Source organism: Entelurus aequoreus, linkage group LG08 (genome assembly GCF_033978785.1).
Source record: "Entelurus aequoreus isolate RoL-2023_Sb linkage group LG08, RoL_Eaeq_v1.1, whole genome shotgun sequence".
NCBI lineage: Eukaryota > Metazoa > Chordata > Actinopteri > Syngnathiformes > Syngnathidae > Entelurus > Entelurus aequoreus.
Window position 1 is genome coordinate 59331502 of NC_084738.1, and position 20825 is coordinate 59352326.

Below are 20825 nucleotides of genomic sequence, written 5' to 3' on the forward strand. Positions count from 1 at the left end.
TGCCATAGTTAATGCTAGTTGTTTCATGCCACGGTTTTGTGTTTGTTCTATGCCATAGTTAATGCTAGTTGTTTCATGCCACAGTTTCGTGTTTGTTCCATGCCATAGTTAATGCTAGTTGTTTCATGCCACAGTTTTGTGTTTGTTCTATGCCATAGTTAATGCTAGTTGTTCCATGCCACAGTTTTGTGTTTGTTCTATGCCATAGTTAATGCTAGTTGTTTCATGCCACAGTTTCGTGTTTGTTCTATGCCATAGTTAATGCTAGTTGTTTCATGCCACAGTTTCGTGTTTGTTCTATGCCATAGTTAATGCTAGTTGTTTCATGCCATAGTTAATGCTAGTTGTTTCATGCCACAGTTGCGTGTTTGTTCTATGCCATAGTTAATGCTAGTTGTTTCATGCCACAGTTTCGTGTTTGGTCTATGCCAGGGGTCGGCAACCCGCGGCTCTAGAGCCGCATGCGGCTCTTTAGCGCCGCCCTAGTGGCTCTCAGGAGCTTTTTTAAAAATGTATGAAAAATGGAAAAAGATGAGGAAAAAAAATAATTTTTGTTTTAATATGGTTTCCGTAGGAGGACAAACATGACGCAAACCTCCCTAATTGTTACAAAGCACACTGTTTATATTAAACATGCTTCACTGATTCGAGTATTTGGCGAGCGCCGTTTTGTCCTACTAATTTTGGCGGTCCTTGAACTCACCGTAGTTTGTTTACAAGTATAACTTTCTCCGACTTTCTAGGACGTGTTTTATGCCACTTCTTTTTCTGTCTCATTCTGTCCACCACACTTTTAACGTTGTGCGTGAAGGCACAAAGGTGAGTTTTGTTGATGTTATTGACTTGTGTGGAGTGCTAGTCAGACATATTTGGTCAGTGCATGACTGCAAGCTAATCGATGCTAACATGCTATTTAGGCTAGCTATATGTACATATTGCAGCATTATGCCTCATTTGTAGCTATATTTGAGCTCATTTAGTTTCCTTTAAGTCATCTTAATTCAATTTATATCTCATGACACACTATCTGTATGTAATATGGCTTTTAATTTTTTGCGGCTCCAGACAGATTTGTTTTTGTATTTTTGGTCCAATATGGCTCTTTCAACATTTTAGGTTGCCGACCCCTGGTCTATGCCATAGTTAATGCTAGTTGTTTCATGCCACAGTTTCGTGTTTGTTCTATGCCATAGTTAATGCTAGTTGTTTCATGCCACAGTTTCGTGTTTGTTCTATGCCATAGTTAATGCTAGTTGTTTCATGCCACAGTTTTGTGTTTGTTCTATGCCATAGTTAATGCTAGTTGTTTCATGCCACAGTTTTGTGTTTGGTCTATGCCATAGTTAATGCTAGTTGTTTCATGCCACAGTTTCGTGTTTGGTCTATGCCATAGTTAATGCTAGTTGTTTCATGCCACAGTTTTGTGTTTGTTCCATGCCATAGTTAATGCTAGTTGTTTCATGCCAGTTTCGTGTTTGTTCTATGCCATAGTTAATGCTAGTTGTTTCATGCCACAGTTTCGTGTTTGTTCTATGCCATAGTTAATGCTAGTTGTTTCATGCCACAGTTTTGTGTTTGTTCCATGCCATAGTTAATGCTTGTTGTTTCATGCCACAGTTTCGTGTTTGTTCTATGCCATAGTTAATGCTTGTTGTTTCATGCCACAGTTTTGTGTTTGTTCTATGCCATAGTTAATGCCAGTTGTTTCATGCCACAGTTTCGTGTTTGTTCTATGCCATAGTTAATGCTAGTTGTTTCATGCCACAGTTTCGTATTGGTTTCATGCCACAGTTTCGTGTTTGTTCTATGCCATAGTTAATGCTGGTTGTTTCATGCCACAGTTTTGTGTTTGTTCTATACCATAGTTAACGCTAGTTGTTTCATGCCACAGTTTCGTGTTTGTTCTATGCCATAGTTAATGCTAGTTGTTTCATGCCACAGTTTTGTGTTTGTGTCTATGCCATAGTTAATGCTAGTTGTTTCATGCCACAGTTTCGTGTTTGTTCCATGCCATAGTTAATGCTAGTTGTTTCATGCCACGGTTTCGTGTTTGTTCTATGCCATAGTTAATGCTAGTTGTTTCATGCCACAGTTTCGTGTTTTTTCTATGCCATAGTTAATGCTAGTTGTTTCATGCCACAGTTTTGTGTTTGTTCTATGCCATAGTTAATGCTAGTTGTTTCATGCCACAGTTTCGTGTTTGTTCTATGCCATAGTTAATGCTAGTTGTTTCATGCCACAGTTTCGTGTTTGTTCTATGCCATAGTTAATGCTAATTGTTTCATGCCACAGTTTTGTGTTTGTTCCATGCCATAGTTAATGCTAGTTGTTTCATGCCAGTTTCGTGTTTGTTCTATGCCATAGTTAATGCTAGTTGTTTCATGCCACAGTTTCGTGTTTGTTCTATGCCATAGTTAATGCTAGTTGTTTCATGCCACAGTTTCGTGTTTGTTCTATGCCATAGTTAATGCTAGTTGTTTCATGCCACAGTTTCGTGTTTGTTCTATGCCATAGTTAATGCTAGTTGTTTCATGCCACAGTTTCGTGTTTGTTCTATGCCATAGTTAATGCTAGTTGTTTCATGCCACAGTTTTGTGTTTGTTCTATGCCATAGTTAATGCTAGTTGTTTCATGCCACAGTTTTGTGTTTGTTCTATGCCATAGTTAATGCTAGTTGTTTCATGCCATAGTTAATGCTAGTTGTTTCATGCCACAGTTGCGTGTTTGTTCTATGCCATAGTTAATGCTAGTTGTTTCATGCCACAGTTGCGTGTTTGTTCTATGCCATAGTCAGGGGTGCCGAAAAGGGGGGGGTAAAGGAGACGGATTCTAGGGGCCCATGATGGAGGGGGGCCCATTAAAATGCATAATTGTATGTAAAATAGCATCAAAAAATGTTGCCGCTGTGTTGGGGGCCCTGTAAAGATTCTTTTCATGGGGCCCAAAATCCCTAGCGGCGCCCCTGGCCATAGTTAATGCTAGTTGTTTCATGCCACAGTTTTGTGCTTGTTCTATGCCATAGTTAATGCTAGTTGTTTCATGCCACAGTTTCGTGTTTGTTCTATGCCATAGTTAATGCTAGTTGTTTCATGCCACAGTTTCGTGAGGTTCATGTCTATAGTTTCATGTCCTAAGTTTTTGCCTTTGCTTCCGCGTGCGATAGGCACGCTTGCCTTCGGGTTGTTTTCTGTTTTGTACCTCGTTGATTATTTCTTTCAAATTAAATCATGTTCCTACCTGCAAATCCTGTCCGGAGTCGTCCGTTTGCCTTCCTGGGAGAACGACCCCGCAGTAAGCGAAAACCCCGTCGTGACAGTAACCAAATATTAACATTGCTGTATGTATACTTTTGACCCAGCAGATTTGGTCACATTTTCAGTACACCCATAATAAATTCATAAAAGAACCAAACTTCATGAATGTTTTTGTGACCAACAAGTATGTGCTCCAATCACTCTATCACAAAAAAATAAGAGTTGTAGAAATTATTGGAAACTCAAAACAGCCATGACATTATGTTCTTTACAAGGGTATATAAACTTTTGACCACAACTGTATGTCTGATTGAACTGTTTACAAAGCCTATCTGTAGAGGTTGCCCTCTAGTGGGTTCCTCGGACCACCACATACTGCCACGAGAGCCCGGATTTCTGGGTACAACACTGCTTTATTTGCATACAGATTGCTCCGCTTTTGCTTTCCAGCAAAATGTCTTTCTTTTACGAGCCTGTGTCTCTCTCTCTCTCTGGCTCCCACTCCAACTTCAACCCTGTGTCTCGTTCCGGCTGCTGCTAATAAAGGCGACAGGAATTAGATAACAAGACCCACTTGGGCCATCCACTCACCTGTCGCTGTCTTCGAGGCCGGTCCTTGCACACTCCGTACCGCGGCAGGCCCGCAGGCCACGCCCCCCTCCACACTATCATTCAGAAAGCTTGTCTGTCGAATCTGAAATCATATTCAACTTCATATATTCAAACTAAATGGGAGAAGGAAGGAGGCATAACTATATCTAATAATTGGATCTGATTGTTGACTACATTTTCTCAGAAGTCTCCTTATAGTAATAAATAATAACTCCCCTGCCCGCTGCCATGTTTTCTGATACTGCTCTGCCATAAAGGATTATTGAAGAGAGCTCTACGGGATATTTTCAAATGTGAAGAACCCCTTCAAAGTGAGACTCTGTGTACCTCAGGATTGGCTGAAAAAAGATAAATACTTAATGGCTATCCTGCCAGTAGCTTGTAAAAAGACCATTACCAGGAAATGGTTCTCACAGGAGAGCCCAACTTCAAAGCTGCAGATGGAAATCACAATTTTTAAAATGGAGATGATACGGGCATTTATGAATTATAAATTGGAAAAATCCACTTCATACTTGGAAAACTGGGTCACCCAATAGGCCTGAATTTTTCCCTGAATAGTTTTTATTTTTATTTTATTTATGTATTTTTTTGTTTTGTTTTGTTTTTTCTGTTTTTTTTGGGTGGGGGATATAAACAAAAACATATTATTTTGACATTTAGGGCAGACAATAATTTAAACCCCGGCCAAGTCATACCAAAGACTATGAAAATGGGACCCATTACCTCCCTGCTTGGCACTCAGCATCAAGGGTTGGAATTGGGGGGTTAAATCACCAAAAATGATTCCCGGGCGCGGCCACCACTGCTGCTCACTGCTCCGCTCACCTCCCAGGGGGGTGATGAAGGGTGATTGGTCAAATGCAGAGAATAATTTCGCCACACCTAGTGTGTGTGTGACAATCATTGGTACTAAAAATGCATGATGTATGCAAACATGATGTCATGAATAGGAATATCTGATACTAGATGTCAATAAAAACTCAATTACAAAAGAAAGAAAATAAATGATTTTAAGAGTCCTGCTGCATTCTGGGATATTTGCTAGACAGAACTTTGACTCAAACGAGTCATGCATTTAGTTGCCTTTAAATACTATCTGTTACAATAATTGAATCTAAGTTATCACAAAACTTTGTGTTTCCATGAGTTCCCGGCGAGAGGACGAAAGCTGTCTTTGATCCTACCAATCAGAAGGCTTGTAAAACTCCCCTGTGTAGGATGGGAAGCAACATGAAGGTGTTCTGTTTCTTTGATATATTGTAATCCACAGAAAGATTTTGTCTTGACCCGAGATCTACAAAGTGGAGAGGAAGCAGCTCCAGGGACCTTTTCTTTGAACTGTTTTGTAACCAAAGGCAGTGGCTGTTTACGACCCCCCTCCCTTAGAAACAGCTGTTGCCATGTAATCAGGGAAAGTCCAAATAAAAGAGGAGGCGTACAATCTTTCGTCAGAGCGGGGAACACTGTGCAAGGGTACAGGTGTACGCGCTCTCCTCAGTTGAGCCAAATTTAATTCTGTCTCTGTTTAATTCCTTGCTTCTTGTCTTGTTTAATAGGTGTCATCAGTGTTTGAACCTGACACTATCTGTAGATTCATATATTACATTAAATCAAAATCCATGGCCGGGAGGTGGCAGTAGTGGGGCAGTTTTTTTATTTTTAATTTTTATTTATTGTTTTAATTGGTTTTACCCTTTAAAATCGTTTTTAATCATATTTATTTTTATATTGGTTTTATATTTATTAGGGATGTCCGATAATGGCTTTTTGCCGATATCCGATATGCCGATATTGTCCAACTCTTTAATTATCGATACCGATATCAACCGATATACACAGTCGTGGAATTAACACATTATTATGCCTAATTTGGACAACCAGGTATGGTGAAGATAAGGTACTTTTTAAAAAAATGAATCAAATAAAATAAGATAAATAAATTAAAAACATTTTCTTGAATAAAAAAGAAAGTAAAACAATATAAAAACAGTTACATAGAAACTAGTAATTAATGAAAATTTGTAAAATTAGCTGTTAAAGGTTAGTATTATTAGTGGACCAGCAGCACGCACAATCATGTGTGCTTACGGACTGTATCCCTTGCAGACTGTATTGATATATATTGATATATAATGTAGGAACCAGAATATTAATAACAGAAAGAAACAACCCTTTTGTGTGAATGAGTGTAAATGGTGGAGGGAGGTTTTTTGGGTTGGTGCACTAATTGTAAGTGTATCTTGTGTTTTTTATGTGGATTTAATAAAAATAAAAAAAACAAAACAACCCTGATACTGATAATAAAAAACCGATACCGATAATTTCCGATATTACATTTTAACGCATTTATCGGCCGATAATGTCGGCAGACCGATATTATCGGACATCTCTAATATTTATTGATGTTTTGTTTTTATTCAGTCATTGGTGGCGCTAAGGATAATATTTGAATATTGTTTTTAATATTGTTGTGCAGCACTTTGGAAACATTTTTATTCTTTAAATGTGCTATACAAATAAAGTGTAGTCTTAGTTATGGACTTAAAAAAAAACAAAAAAAAACTTTACGCGTTCTTGTTTTGCTAAATTTTTTATGTTATCAATTAAAGTTTCATCATTCACTACCAGCCCCCCACCATGTCAAAACCTCCTCAAACCAGTCCAAACCGTTTGTGCAGCAATTTTTTTTGGTGGACTACTTTAAAAAAAAAAAGTTTATTAACATGTTATTATTCATAACAAGCCCCCTCTAACCGTGTCAAAATCTCCCCAAACTTGTCCCAGTCGTTTGTGCTACAACAATTTTTGGTTTAACCATTAACGTTTTTAAGTTAAGTCTGGGCTTCCCTGCTTAGGCTGCTGTCCCCGTGGCCCGACCTCCGATAAGCGGAAGAAGATGGATGGATGTTTTATGGGGATGGTTATGAATCATACAACGTTAATAACGTAAAAACGATACAAGTTAGACAAAAAAATTGCTGCAGCGCAAGCAATTGGGACAAGTTTGGGGAGATTTTTTTACATGGTTGGAGGGGGCTGGTTATGAATACTAACACGTTAATAACAAAAAAAAACATTAAAACGTTAATAACACAAAAACTATAATAGTTATAATAGTTGGACTGGTTATGAATGATAAAACGTTAATTGTTAACATAAAATCTGTGGTCACCTAATCTGTACAGAAAAGAGACGGCAGATCAACTGGTCTAAAAGGGGGGTCTATTTGAATGCTGGAGTATACAAATGAGTTTTAAGATGGGACTTAAATGCTTCTACTGAGGTAGCATCTCTAACTGAATGATAAAACGTTAATTGTTAACAAAACAAAAAGTTTAACTATTATTTGTTATGTTATTAATGTTTTATGGGGCTGGTTATGACTCATACAACATTAATAACATAAAAACGATAAAAGTTAGGCAAGAAAATTGTGCAGCACAAACAAATGGGACAAGTTTGGGGAGATTTTGAGAAGGTTAATAAAATACAAAATAAAAAAGGTTACGATAGATATTTGAGGCACAAATGTAGCACAGACAAATGGGACATGTTTGGGAAAAAAAATTGAAAAGGAATTTTACCTTTGCAACCTCATTATACTATTTATATTCATAAATGTAAGTTTCTCAATACATTTCTCAAAAACACTCTTTACCTCTAACAACCAAAAAGCTGTGAAAACTATGTTGCTGTGTTCCAAATTTGGATTATTTACAGAACTTGTGTGAGCCTATGGCTTTACATTTTGTTACATATATATATATATTTTGCATTCTATTTAAGCTACTTTATTGAGTTGGCGCTGTTTTGTACTGTTTCTGTACTTGTTTTGATTATTATTATTTCTTGATTGTTTGTAAATGTTGCATATTAAAAATAAATGTTTATAAAATAACAAAAATAATACAAATAAAATTAAAAAATGGGAGTTACTTTATTGAGTTTACAAACCCCTGGCATTGTTTTGTACTGTTTCTGTACTTGTTTCGATTATTAATATTTCTTGATTGTTTGTAAATGTTGCATATTATAAATAAAGGTTTATAAAAAAATAATTAAAAATGTGAGTTACTTTATTGAGTTTACAACCACCTGGCGCTGTTTTGTACTGTTTCTGTAATTGTTTTGATTATTATTATTTATTGATTGTTTGTAAATGTTGCATATTATAAATAAAGGTTTATAAAATAAAATAAAAAACCACCATAATAAAATAAACAAAATGGGAGTTACTTTATTGAGTTTACAACCCCCTGGTGCTGTTTTGTACTGTTTCTGTACTTGTTCTGATTATTATTATTTCTTGATTATTTGTAAATGTTGCATATTGTAAATAAAGGTTTATTAAAAAAAAGGGAAGTCTTTTATTGAGTTTACAACCCCCCTTGCGCTGTTTTGTACTGTTTCTGTACTTGTTTTGATTATTATTATTTCTTGGTTGTTTGTAAATGTTGCATATTGTAAATATAGGTTTATAAAATAAAAAAATTAATAAAAATGGGAGTTACTTTATTGAGTTTCCAACCCCCTGGCGCTGTTTTGTACTGTTTCTGTACTTGTTTTGATTATTATTATTTCTTGGTTGTTTGTAAATGTTGCATATTGTAAATATAGGTTTATAAAATAAAAAAAATAATAAAAATGGGAGTTACTTTATTGAGTTTCCAACCCCCTGGCGCTGTTTTGTACTGTTTCTGTACTTGTTTTGATTATTATTATTTCTTGTATGTTTTTAAATGTTGCATATTATAAATAAAGGTTTATAAAAAAATAATTAAAAATGTGAGTTACTTTATTGAGTTTACAACCCCCTGGCGCTGTTTTGTACTGTTTCTGTAATTGTTTTGATTATTATTATTTCTTGATTGTTGTAAATGTTGCATATTATAAATAAAGGTTTTTAAAATAAATTAAAAAACCACCATAATAAAATAAACAAAAAGGGAGTTACTTTATTGAGTTTACAACCCCCTGGTGCCTTTTTGTACTGTTTCTGTACTTGTTCTGATTATTATTATTTCTTGATTATTTGTTAATGTTGCATATTGTAAACAAAGGTTTATTAAAAAAAAAAGGGGAGTCTTTTATTGAGTTTACAACCCCCCTTGCGCTGTTTTGTACTGTTTCTGTACTTGTTTTGATTATTATTATTTCTTGATTGTTTGTAAATGTTGCATATTATAAATATAGGTTTATAAAATAAAAAAATAAATAAAAATAGGAGTTACTTTATTGAGTTTCCAACCCCCTGGTGCTGTTTTGTACTGTTTCTGTACTTGTTTTGATTATTATTATGTCTTGATTGTTGGTAAATTTTGCATATTATGAATGAAGTTGATAAAATTCCCCCCCAAAAAACAATAATAAAATTTAAAAAAGAGGGAGTTACTTTCTTGAGTTTACAACCCCCTGGCGCTGTTTTGTACTGTTACTGTACTTGTTTTGATTATTATTATTTCTTGATTGTTTGTAAATGTTGCATACTATAAATAAAGGTTTATAAAAAAATAATTAAAAATGTGAGTTACTTTATTGAGTTTACAACCCCCTGGCGCTGTTTTGTACTGTTTCTGTAATTGTTTTGATTATTATTATTTCTTAATTGTTTGTAAATGTTGCATATTATAAATAAAGGTTTATAAAATAAAATAAAAAACCACCATAATAAAATAAACAAAATGGGAGTTACTTTATTGAGTTTACAACCCCCTGGTGCTGTTTTGTACTGTTTCTGTACTTGTTCTGATTATTATTATTTCTTGATTATTTGTAAATGTTGCATATTGTAAATAAAGGTTTATTAAAAAAAAAGGGGAGTCTTTTATTGAGTTTACAACCCCCCTTGCGCTGTTTTGTACTGTTTCTGTACTTGTTTTGATTATTATTATTTCTTGGGATGGTCTACCTGTGTCTAACTTGACCCTCTGTAAACTCAATAAAGTAACTCCCATTTTTTAATTTTATTTGTATTATTTTTGTTATTTTATAAACATTTATTTTTAATATATTATAAATATAGGTTTATAAAATAAAAATTAAAAAAATAAATACAAATGGGAGTTACTGTATTGAGTTTCCAACCCCCTGGCGCTGTTTTGTACTGTTTCTGTACTTGTTTTGATTATTATTATGTCTTGATTGTTTGTAAATTTTGCATATTATAAATAAAGTTTATAAAATTCCCCGCTAAAAACAATAATAAATTAAAAAAAGAGGGAGTTACTTTGAGTTTACAACCCCCCGGCGCTGTTTTGTACTGTTTCTGTACTTGTTTTGATTATTATTATTTCTTGATTGTTTGTAAATGTTGCATATTATAAATAAAGGTTTATAAAATAAAAAAATAAAACAATAAAACAATGGGAGTTACTTTATTGAGTTTACAACCCCCCTGGCGCTGTTTTGTACTGTTTCTGTACTTGTTTTGATAATTATTACTTCTTGATTGTTTGTAAATGTTGCATATTATAAATAAAGTTTATAAAATTCCCCCCAAAAAACAATAATGCAATAAAAAAAGAGGGAGTTACTTTATTGAGTTTACAACCCCCTGACGCTGTTTTGTACTGTTTCTGTACTTGTTTTGATTATTATTATTTCTTGATTTTTTTGTAAATGTTGCATATTATAAATAAAGTTTATAAAATTCCCCCCAAAAAACAATAACATTTAAAAAAAAGAGGGAGTTACTTTATTGAGTTTCCAACCCCCTGGCGCTGTTTTGTACTGTTTCTGTACTTGTTTTGATTATTATTATTTCTTGATTGTTTGTAAATGTTGCATATTATAAATAAAGGTTTATAAAAAAAAAAGAATAAACAAAAAAGGGAGTTACTTTATTGAGTTTACACTCCCTGATGCTGTTTTGTACTGTTTCTGTACTTGTTTTGATTATTAGGATTTCTTGATTGTTTGTAAATGTTGCATATTATAAATATAGGTTTATAAAATAAAAAAATAAAAAATAAATAAAAATGGGAGTTACTTTATTGAGTTTCCAACCCCCATGGTGCTGTTTTGTACTGTTTCTGTACTTGTTTTGATAATTATTACTTCTTGATTGTTTGTAAATGTTGCATATTATAAATTAAGTTTATAAAATTCCCCCCAAAAAACAATAATGCAATAAAAAAAGAGGGAGTTACTTTATTGAGTTTACAACCCCCTGACGCTGTTTTGTACTGTTTCTGTACTTGTTTTGATTATTATTATTTCTTGATTGTTTGTAAATGTTGCATATTATAAATAAAGGTTTATAAAATTAAAAACGTTTTTTTTTTTTTAAAATGGGAGTCACTTTATTGAGTTTACAACCCCTTGGCGCTGTTTTGTACTGTTTCTGTACTTGTTCTGATTACAATTATTTCTTGATTCTTTGTAAATGTTGCATATTATAAATAAAGGTTTATAAAAAATTAAAAAAAACAACAACAACAATACAATTTTAAAAAAGGAGTTACTTTATTGAGTTTACAACCCCCTGGCACTGTTTTGTACTGTTTCTGTACTTGTTTTGGATATTATTATTTCTTGATTGTTTGTAAATGTTGCATATTATAAATAAAGGTTTATAAAATTTAAAAAAAAAAAAGTAAAATAAAAATAAAAATGTGAGTTACTTTATTGAGTTTACAAACCCCTGGCGCTGTTTTGTACTGTTTCTGTACTTTTAAAAAAATTATTATTATTATTTCTTGATTGTTTGTAAATGTTGCATATTATAAATAAAGGTTTATAAAATAAAAAATTAAAAATTAAAAATTAAAATTAAAATGTGAGTTACTTTATTGAGTTTACAAACCCCTGGCGCTGTTTTGTACTGTTTCTGTACTTGTTTTGATTATTATTATTTCTTGATTGTTTGTAAATGTTGCATATTGTAAATAAAGGTTATAAAAAAAAAAAGGGAGTTACTTTATTGAATTTACAACCCCCCTGGCGCTGTTTTGTACTGTTTCTGTACTTCTTTTGATAATTATTACTTCTTGATTGTTTGTAAATGTTGCATATTATAAATAAAGTTTATAAAATTCCCCCCAAAAAACAATAATGCAATAAAAAAAGAGGGAGTTACTTTATTGAGTTTACAACCCCCTGACGCTGTTTTGTACTGTTTCTGTATTTGTTTTGATTATTATTATTTCTTGATTTTTTCGTAAATGTTGCATATTATAAATAAAGTTTATAAAATTCCCCCCAAAAAAACTATTTAAAAAAAAAGAGGGAGTTACTTTATTGAGTTTACAACCCCCTGACGCTGTTTTGTACTGTTTCTGTAATTGTTTTGATAATTATTACTTCTTGATTGTTTGTAAATGTTGCATATTATAAATAAAGTTTATAAAATTCCCCCCAAAAAACAGTAATGCAATAAAAAAAGAGGGAGTTACTTTATTGAGTTTACAACCCCTGGCGCTGTTTTGTACTGTTTCTGTACTTGTTTTGATTATTATTATTTCTTGATTGTTTGTAAATGTTGCATATTATAAATAAAGTTTATAAAATTCCCCCCCAAAAAACAATAATAAAATTTAAAAAAGAGGGAGTTACTTTATTGAGTTTATAACCCCCTGGCGCTGTTTTGTACTGTTTCTGTACTTGTTTTGATTATCATTATTTCTTGATTGTTTGTAAATGTTGCATATTATAAATCAAGGTATATAAAATACAAATAAAATGGGACACGTTTGGCGGTCGGGGTGCTGGTTATCAATCATGAAACGTTAACATAAAAACTAATAAGACAAAAATGCCGCAAAAAACGCAGCACATACGAAAAGGACACGTTTGGGGGGATTTTGACAAGGTTACGGGGGGCCAACTTCCCACAGGGGCCTGAGTGAGCGACGACAACACCGGTGATGTACGATACGTCGTCCTTTGGCGTCTGGCAACCCTCCTGCCTTCCTGGCCTTCCGCCATTGGCAGCGCTGTTTCTCCCCGCACAAGCGGCTCGCTTCTAGCCGGGAATAAACCCCGGCGGAGACACGGCCGGGGTGGAGGGAGGTGGAGTTTGTCGTCACCGTCGGCGGGGAGGAGGAAGGCGAAGAAGAAAGGGGGAGAGAGAGAGAGAGAGAGAGAGAGGAGGCGAACCGGGGCCAGAAAACGAAGGGAGGTTCGCCGCTGGATGAATTTCCCGTGTAAAGTTTCCACGCAGCAAACTGCCAAAGAGTTGGCGTCAACAAAATGATAACGCCGTACTTTATAGAACATTTCTGGGTAAGTAGTGTCTTTATCGGACTTGTTTACACCGGTGCTCTTGTTGTGTTCGCTCCCTAACACCTCCACGGAATGGCGGTCATATGATTGGGTTTGGACGTGCTGTGTTTGAAGAACATGTTGTTGAAGAAGATGTAGACATTGTTGTTTGTTATTTTAACCAGCCCGGGGCTTCGGGCCTCTGTGAGCCAACCGAGCATGAAAACCTTCAAGCGCACGCCCCCTTTCGATGCTGATTGGCTGCCGCGGGTCGACTGGGGAGCGTTTTCAGGCGAATTCAAGAAGGCCATTGGCTGCTTCGACTGTCAATCAAAAAGCTTTCGGCGTTTTTTACGCTTCCGTAACTTATGAAACCAGATGTTTAGAAAGTTAGCCAATCCTTTGAAAGCACACATTCGTCTTTACGAAGCTTTTTTTTTGTGTCAAAGTACATTATTTTAGTGTTTACGCTACTGTTGTTGCTCTATAATTTCCTGCTGTCCAAAGGTTGTCTGGCCAACATTATTTGACGTGGCTATGCTAGCAAAGTGTTAGCGTGGTAAATAATATTGTCATATTTCTTACTGGCCAATTAATAACTTGTCTTTTATGCTGTTGGCAAACTGTCGTAAATATATAAATACAATTAATTTCATAACTGGGGAAACTACTCTTCACCATAGCTTGTGACAACCATTAAGAAATTCTGTAAAATATACCGACCTATGTTGTTATTCCTCAAAATAGCTAGTTCTTGATTATTGGTACTGTATAGGGATGATACTCGAAACCGGTTTTCCCGGTTGTTCAATAAGAAAATAACCGAGTCCTCAGACTCTAATCCCTTTTTGAGAACCGGTACCCGTTATCGAGACCACTATAGTAAAGAAAAGAGTTGATTCTTTATTCGAATCCCTCGGAACGAATCCTGTCCCGACCAGAAATGCTCCGTGTGACATCACAATAAATCAGTCACGTAGCTCAGTCATTAGGCGCAGATAGCGAAAGCAGGAAAACAATGGACGGGAAAAAGCGCTCCAAGGTGTAATAAAGTTCAAAACAAAAGGTATAATCCAATGAATAACTTTACTGAGAGATTTGAGCAGGGTACAAACTCATGAAGAACACTTTTACGACCCACCGGAAACATAGCAACCAGGCTAGCAACGAACCTCCTTTACGGCAGCTGGCGCAACGTTCTTAAAGCAACCGCAGCACATACATATACCTGTATATACAACACATCTCCCTTTTCTAACTTTTGTTTTTCACACTGTACATGTGTTGTCTGTCTAATTATAAATAATGCAGACGAGGCATGTTGGCTGAGTTCTTGACTTTTACTTTCACGGGTGACGACATGCAACAACACTTTTCGGGGCTACCGCGCATGCTCGTCACTCCCGTTGCATGATGGGTAGTGTAGTTGTTATATTCCCTAGCTCATAACATCTTTCCCCCTATAAAGAAATAATGTCAACTCAATAAAGTGTAGTTCTTTTTTTAGCTTTAACTTTTCATTTTTTAGCATTGTAACCACATTTGCAAACAACTTTTCTCTTCATAGAATTTTCTTTCTTTCTTTAAAGTGCAAAAATGTCAAAGCATCATAAACAGTTATGTCAAATAGCAGCAGAATTGCACTTTTTGGAGAGCTGTATTATTTCCAGTTTTGTCCCCAAGGGACTGATTTTATTTAACACTATATTATTATTTATACACCTATAGTGATCACAGAGACAGGTTGTTTTTGTGTTACTGTATATATTTGTTTTTCTGAAAAATCCCACTTAATATACTTTGGGTAACAACAGTCAATGTTTATTTATTTTATTTTACTTTTTTAGGGGGGTAACAGTCAATATTTATTTATTTATTAGATTAAATTGTTTTCTTATATAATAAAAGTGAGCTTTTGTTAAACCAAATATTGTGTGTTTTTTTCCATATACAACAACCTATCTGGACTCAATAAGAGAATCGATAAGGAATCGGTTCGATAAGAGGATTCGATAATAGACTCGAACTCGATAATTTCTTATCAAACATCATCCCTAGTACTGTATATATTAAGATACGGTTCTGTGGATATGAGTAACTGTAAAAAGGAATGTATTGTTTCTATTATGCATGCTACTAGCTAGAGATGTCCAATAATGGCTTTTTTGCCGATATTCCGATATTGTCCAACTCTTAATTACCGATTCCTATATCAACCGATACCGATATATACAGTCATGGAATTAATACGTTATTATGCCTAATTTTGTTGTGATGCCCCGCTGGATGCATTAAACAATGTAACAAGGTTTTCCCAAAATAAATCAACTCAAGTTATGGAAAAAAATGCCCACATGGCACTGCCATATTTATTATTGAAGTCACAAAGTGCATTATTTTTTTAACATGCCTCAAAACAGCAGCTTGGAATTTGAGACATGCTCTCCCTGAGAGAGCATGAGGAGGTTGAGGTGGGCGGGGTTGGTAGGGGGTAGTGGGGGTGTATATTGTAGCGTCCCGGAAGAGCTAGTGCTGCAAGGGGTTCTGGGTATTTGTTCTGTTGTGTTTATGTTGTGTTACGGTGCGGATGTTCTCCCGAAATGTGTTTGTCATTCTTCTTTGGTGTGGGTTCACAGTGTGGCGCATATTTGTAACAGTGTTAAAGTTGTTTATACGTTAACCCTCAAGTGTGACCTGTATGGCTGTTGACCAAGTATGAATTGCATTCACTTGTATGTGTGTGAAAAGCCGTAGATATTATGTGACTGGGCCGGCACTCAAAGGCAGTTCCTTTAAGGCACGCCCCCAATATTGTTGTCTGGGTAGAAATCGGGAGAAATTCGGGAGAATGGTTGCCCCGGGAGATTTTCGGTAGGGGCACTGAAATTCGGGAGTCTCCTGGGAAAATCGGGAGGGTTGGCAAGTATGACTGGGAGACGCAACTGCTCTGTACTTCTCCCTATGTCCGTGTACCACTCCGTACAGCGGCGTTTTAAAAAGTCATAAATTTTACTTTTTGAAACCAATACCGACAATTTCCGATATTACATTTTAAAGCATTTATTCGCCGATAATATCGGCAGTCCGATATTATCGGACATCTCTACTACTAGCCTATTTGCTTGTATAGTAGGCTTGAAAAGTTTTTGAGAAAAATACTGAAAAACACAATTTAAAAAACTGCTACTAACATGAACCTTCAGATTTTTAGTTCCTATGTATTGTTTTCCAGTACCATCGTTTATTGGCAGCGGCCCGCCACAAATCGATAAGACGTCATCACGGGACGGTGCTTCGTAACACACCTCGTACGCTGCCAGAGAATGTCTTGCCAATTAGATTTTACCTGAGGAGCAAAATTGAGCGAAAAAATGTGGCGATCACCCCCACCACCCTTTACAGGAGGCTCCATCCTTTTTGTGACACAAAAAAGAAGCGACCGAAACAAAGTTTTATTTCTACGTCACACGAGTCAAACTCAAGGCACTTATTTTTATATGGCCCGCGAAAGCCTGGATATAATGTAACGTTTAGATTGGGTAATGTCATCTTTTAATTGAGAAAAACGCTAATGTCTCTTGTTTTCATGTTATAATGTAAGTTGGCTAGCGCTAGCTTGCTTCTCCAGTAAATGAGCAGTGTCAAAAAAGTGTAATCAATCACGGTTTTATGATAGTTTAAATTCAAAACTGTAATACTAACCGTCTAAAGTTTTACGGCGGTTCATCATTCTAACGTTTATTGTTACTTCCCTATGATCTATCGATTGAAATTTGTGTTGGTTTCTTGTGTCGCGAAGCAGGAACAACGTGTAAGGATATACCTTATTTATGTCTCAAACGGCACTATTTTCGTCCTCCCGCATATATTCCACCTACTTCCTGTTCCTGTCACGCTACGCCTTCTGGTTAATGTAGTATGTAAACATTTGCTTCCTATTTTACAGAAGGCTCCATCGTTTTTGTGACACAAAAAAGAAGCGACCAAAAAAAAGTTTTACTTTTACGTCACACGAGTCAAACTCAAGGCACTTATTATTATTTTTATGTGGCCGGCGAAAGCTTGAATATAACGTACAAATAAATAGTTTTTTGTTTTTTTTTACTAAATGAATTTGAATTTTGACAGAAAAAATACATATCTCTTAAAAACTTTTTTTTTTTTTTTTTCAAACATTTGTTAATTTGATTTTTGACATGAACAATCCAGAAATACAATTAGACACATATCTTTTTAACTTGAATATTATTTGATCATGCCATATATTGTTATTATGTGGGGGCGTGTTTATGGGCGTGGTCACCATGGCATCATCGAGTAATTTGCTGTGATATGATTTTCTTAAAAAAGGCTCAAAAAATGTATACATACATTCAAAACAAATCTTTTATTACCGTATTTTTCGGACTATAAGTCACAGTTTTTTTCATAGTTTGGCCGGGGGTGCGACTTATACTCAGGAGCGACTTATGTGTGATATTATTAACACATTACCGTAAAATATCAAATAATATTATTTAGCTCATTCACGTAAGAGACTAGACGTATAAGATTTCATGGGATTTAGCGATCAGGAGTGACAGGTTGTTTGGTAAACGTATAGCATGTTCTATATGTTATAGTTATTTGAATGACTCTTACCATAATATGTTACGTTAACATACCAGGCACATTCTCAGTTGGTTATTTACGCCTCATATAACGTACACTTATTCAGCCTGTTGTTCACTATTCTTTATTTATTTTAAATTGCCTTTCAAATGTCTATTCTTGGTGTTGGGTTTTATCAAATACATTTCCCCAAAAAATGCGACTTATACTCCAGCGCGACTTATATATGTTTTTTTCCTTCTTTATTATGCATTTTCGGCCGGTGCGACTTATACTCCGAAGCGACTTATAGTCCGAAAAATACGGTAATTAGTATAAACATATATATTTTTATTGTTTTGCTGTATTTTCAATTGCTGCTGCTTTTTGTACATTGTTGATATTTTTTTCAAGTGTTTACAGACTTTGAATGACTTTTTAAAAAATTAAAAACAACTGGCAACAAATCTAGCATTTTCTCCTGGTGTTATTATAAAATGTACTCGTGTTCTGAGACTATTAACTTCCGTCCCTCGATGTCGATGACTAAGGCTAGCTGCAGTGAGCATGACGTCACACTTGCTTGGCGCTGTTGCTCCAGTTTCACTTTCTCTTCTTGTCCTGCCCTCTTAACATTTGCACATTTTGTAGATGGCTGTCCACGGGTTTATCTGGAATATATATAAAAATTACGTTCACATTGCATACATGCTGACGACGCTCGAGACAGTCACAATGGCGTGCGTTTTGTTTTCATCTGGTTTCGGTAGCGCAGTTTTTTCGGTGGGTCAAGTTTTCGGTACATCGCTTGTCAATAGTGCGCAAATAATAGGCTACATATATCAATTAATACTGTAACGACCAGCTGGTGCTAATGTTTTATGTTAGTGTGATTTGGATTTGATGTCAGTTTTTCCCATGTTTGCAAACACACCGTCCGTACCTTAAAGGTGATTGGCGGAGAATGAGGAAGTGTTGTTATGTGTCCGGGGAAGCGCTGACTCACGAGACGCAAGTGTTTTCACGGGAGGTAAAACCTGTTGGAATTGTGTCAGTTGTTATCATAAGCTTGGTAATAAAAGTTAAAAATAGCGTTGGACTTTGTGATTGCTTCTGGGGGCTATAATATATTATATTACTTTAGTTGGTTTTCAAGTAAAAAAAAACCTAAAAAACCTTTATTTTCAATTACATTAAGGGGAAACCCTGCTGATTACAAAATATATAAGATACAAATAAATAGTTACTGTAAGTATCTGCTTGTCACATTTACTTATGATCTCAAATCAAGTTATAAATATCCATCAATGTGTACATACAAAAATCTAATAATCAAATGCATCGGCAATTGTGTAATAAACATTATTAGGTGATTATACATGATATATATTTTTTAAACAAGGTGCATCACACTTGAATTCGGATTAATTATGATTAATCACAGGTTATCCCTGCACGCATCATTTAAATTAATATGCAAAAAGCGGCCGTTATTGCGATGTGGCCCTCAATGAAAACAAGTTTGACACCCCTGTTCAAAGTCGTGGCCAATTATAAAAATGACATAATGTCACCCGGCCCCGCAACACACAGCCACAAATAGATTGCAGTCCTGTGGAAAGCAGTGCTATGGTGAGAGAGTAAACAGGAGAAACACAAAATACGCTCCAGGAAAAGGCCATTGTAGTCTCATTTTGCATAGCCTTGTGCATCAATATTTGAGTTATGGACCCTTTTTCACTTGGTAAACCTTCTTCCTGTTTACATTTTTACCAGCAGAACGTATCCGGGCCAGAGAACGCCAAGTGGAGTTAGTTTGACGTGGGCTGCAGGTGATGCATGTCTGCTGGAAAGCTGTAAATAAAAGGAGATTGTGTCCGTGGCAACAATTCACAATTAAAGGGTCTCAGGGCTATAAACCCCAGTTTGTTTTTTTTAAACTCCTCCTAAAGTGGACTTCATCGTGAGCGAGAAGGAATAGAGGGGATGGATCCGTCAATCTGCCCTTTGTGCCTCGCTGCAAGGCCACAAGAGAATCCAGTGATGGCAAAGATCAGCTGTGTGTTTAACATGCCACACACGCACGTACACACACTTGGCATGGGGTGATGAGTCCGTTTACTTTTGACTTGACTGCAAATCATCAACTAAAACACTAGAGCTGTGAATCTTTGCGCACCAAACGATTCAGTGACGTGCGGTGAGGTTCATGGCTGGTGAGGCACTGACTTTATCACAGTCAGATTTACAAACATATGAACCCTAAAGAGTATCTTATTCACCATTTGATTGGCAGCAGTTAACGGGTTATGTTTAAAAGCTCATAACAGCATTCTTCCCTGCTTGGCACTCAGCATCAAGGGTTGGAATTGGGGGTTAAATCACCAAAAATTATTCCCGGGCGCGGTGCCGCTGCTGCCCACTGCTGCCCACTGCTCCCCTCACCTCCCAGGGGGTAATAAAGGGGATGGGTCAAATGCAGAGGACAAATTTCACCACACCTAGTGTGTGTGTGACAATTATTGGTACTTTAACTTTACACATACAAACTGTAGCACACAAAAAAGCACATTTAATAAAAAAAATGTTATTATGATCTTACCTTTACTTATAAATGAAGTCCATGCGCCGCTGTTGTGCTGGATTAATGCACCCCCGCCGTAGAATACACCCCCTAACGGGAGTGTTATATCAACTAAAGCCCACACTTAAACTTTCCACGTGCAAGATTGAATCTATTTAAAAAAAGATATTTAATAAGAAGCCAAAAAGTGCAAAAACAATAATGTTCGTGTTGGAGGAGTTGTGAATGAATGAAATATGAAATCCGTGCTGCAGTCTGCAGGTGTACATAATGTTGTGGCCCTGCAGTCATTCACGGGGGCGCTGGAGGCTATCTCAACTACAATCGGGCGGAAGGCGGGGTACACCCTGGACAAGTCGCCACCTCATCACAGGGCCAACACAGATAGACAGACAACATTCACACACTAGGGCCAATTTAGTGTTGCCAATCAACCTATCCCCAGGTACATGTCTTTGGAGGTGGGAGGGGCCTATCCCCAGGTACATGTCTTTGGAGGTGGGAGGGGCCTATCCCCAGGTACATGTCTTTGGAGGTGGGAGGAAGCCGTAGTACCCGGAGGGAACCCACACAGTCAAGGG

The 20825-nt window shown here is 36.0% G+C and overlaps 1 protein-coding gene and 1 long non-coding RNA gene across 11 annotated transcripts in view; one reads left to right on the forward strand and one right to left on the reverse strand.

The window, feature by feature from the left end:
• Positions 1-3726: 3726 nt before the first annotated feature.
• Positions 3727-19518, reverse strand: LOC133656111 (uncharacterized). Its single transcript, XR_009827096.1, has 3 exons — positions 19434-19518; positions 3846-3948; positions 3727-3788 (listed from the first exon to the last, which is right to left on the reverse strand). It is a non-coding gene; the product is annotated as an uncharacterized LOC133656111 (long non-coding RNA).
• fcho2 (FCH and mu domain containing endocytic adaptor 2) overlaps positions 12776-20825 on the forward strand; it is a 157966-nt gene continuing 149916 nt past the window's right edge. For 2 of the 10 annotated variants that reach the window (XM_062056937.1, XM_062056939.1), the window contains exon 1: positions 12776-13091. In XM_062056937.1, coding sequence (XP_061912921.1) covers positions 13059-13091 — 33 coding nt within the window. In that variant the 5' untranslated portion in view covers positions 12776-13058. The remainder of the gene's footprint in view (positions 13092-20825) is intronic. The other 8 variants (XM_062056941.1, XM_062056938.1, XM_062056947.1 and 5 more) reach the window with 6 other exon arrangements.